The 623-nt window shown below is 70.0% G+C and overlaps 1 protein-coding gene across 1 annotated transcript in view; it reads right to left on the bottom strand.

Annotated features, from left to right (window-relative positions):
• DDAH2 (dimethylarginine dimethylaminohydrolase 2) overlaps window positions 1–623 on the bottom strand; it is a 3,255-nt gene that overhangs the window by 1,431 nt on the left and 1,201 nt on the right. Inside the window, exons 3-5 of the mRNA XM_015569847.1 lie at window positions 528–621; window positions 340–439; window positions 3–202 (exon numbers count right to left, since the gene is read on the bottom strand). Of these exons, the coding sequence (XP_015425333.1) occupies window positions 3–202; window positions 340–439; window positions 528–621 (394 nt within the window). The remainder of the gene's footprint in view (window positions 1–2; window positions 203–339; window positions 440–527; window positions 622–623) is intronic.

The following is a 623-nucleotide window of genomic DNA, read 5'->3' on the forward strand; positions in this document are numbered from 1 at the left end:
ACGTACTCAGGGCCCCCCGGGCGGGGGGGAGGTGATCCCCTCAGCCTTCCCTCCACCGCCAGCTGCTCTCGACCTCTCCCTCCTCGGCGCCCCGCACCCCTCCCCGAGGCTGGCCCAGGGCTGCTCACCCGGAACGTGTCGGCCACGATCTCGGCTCCTCGGTGGTTGGTCCACTTGGAGAGGCCCACGAAAAACTCCCGGCCTGCGCCCCGGAGCCCAAGAGGTTCAAGGGCGGGGGTGGGGGTGGGTGGGATGAGTTGGAAGCAAGATCCGCGATGGCCCGGTCTCCCAAACCCTGCTCCCCTGTGCCAAGCCTCGGGGATAGGCACCCAGCCTCACCCGTGAAGAGGACATCAGTGCCATCCAGCGTCGCGCTCTCGTCCGCCATCTCCACAATCCGGAGCCCCAGGTCCTGGAGGGCTTTGCGGACTCCATCCACCTTAGGGCGAGAGGAGCGGCCCGAGACATTCGCACCCCACTGCTTCCCTGAAGCCTCGGATGCCCCCCCCCGCGCCCCCTGGCGTCACCTCTGGCCTGCGGGCAGGACTCCAGGGCCGCGTGATCAGGGCCGTGTCCCCCTGGATCACGGCGGTGTCGCCGAGCAGCGGTCCCAGCCCCAGGGG

The sequence above is a fragment of the Myotis davidii genome, unplaced genomic scaffold (assembly GCF_000327345.1).
Source record: "Myotis davidii unplaced genomic scaffold, ASM32734v1 scaffold1006, whole genome shotgun sequence".
In the NCBI taxonomy this organism is placed as follows: Eukaryota; Metazoa; Chordata; class Mammalia; order Chiroptera; family Vespertilionidae; genus Myotis; species Myotis davidii.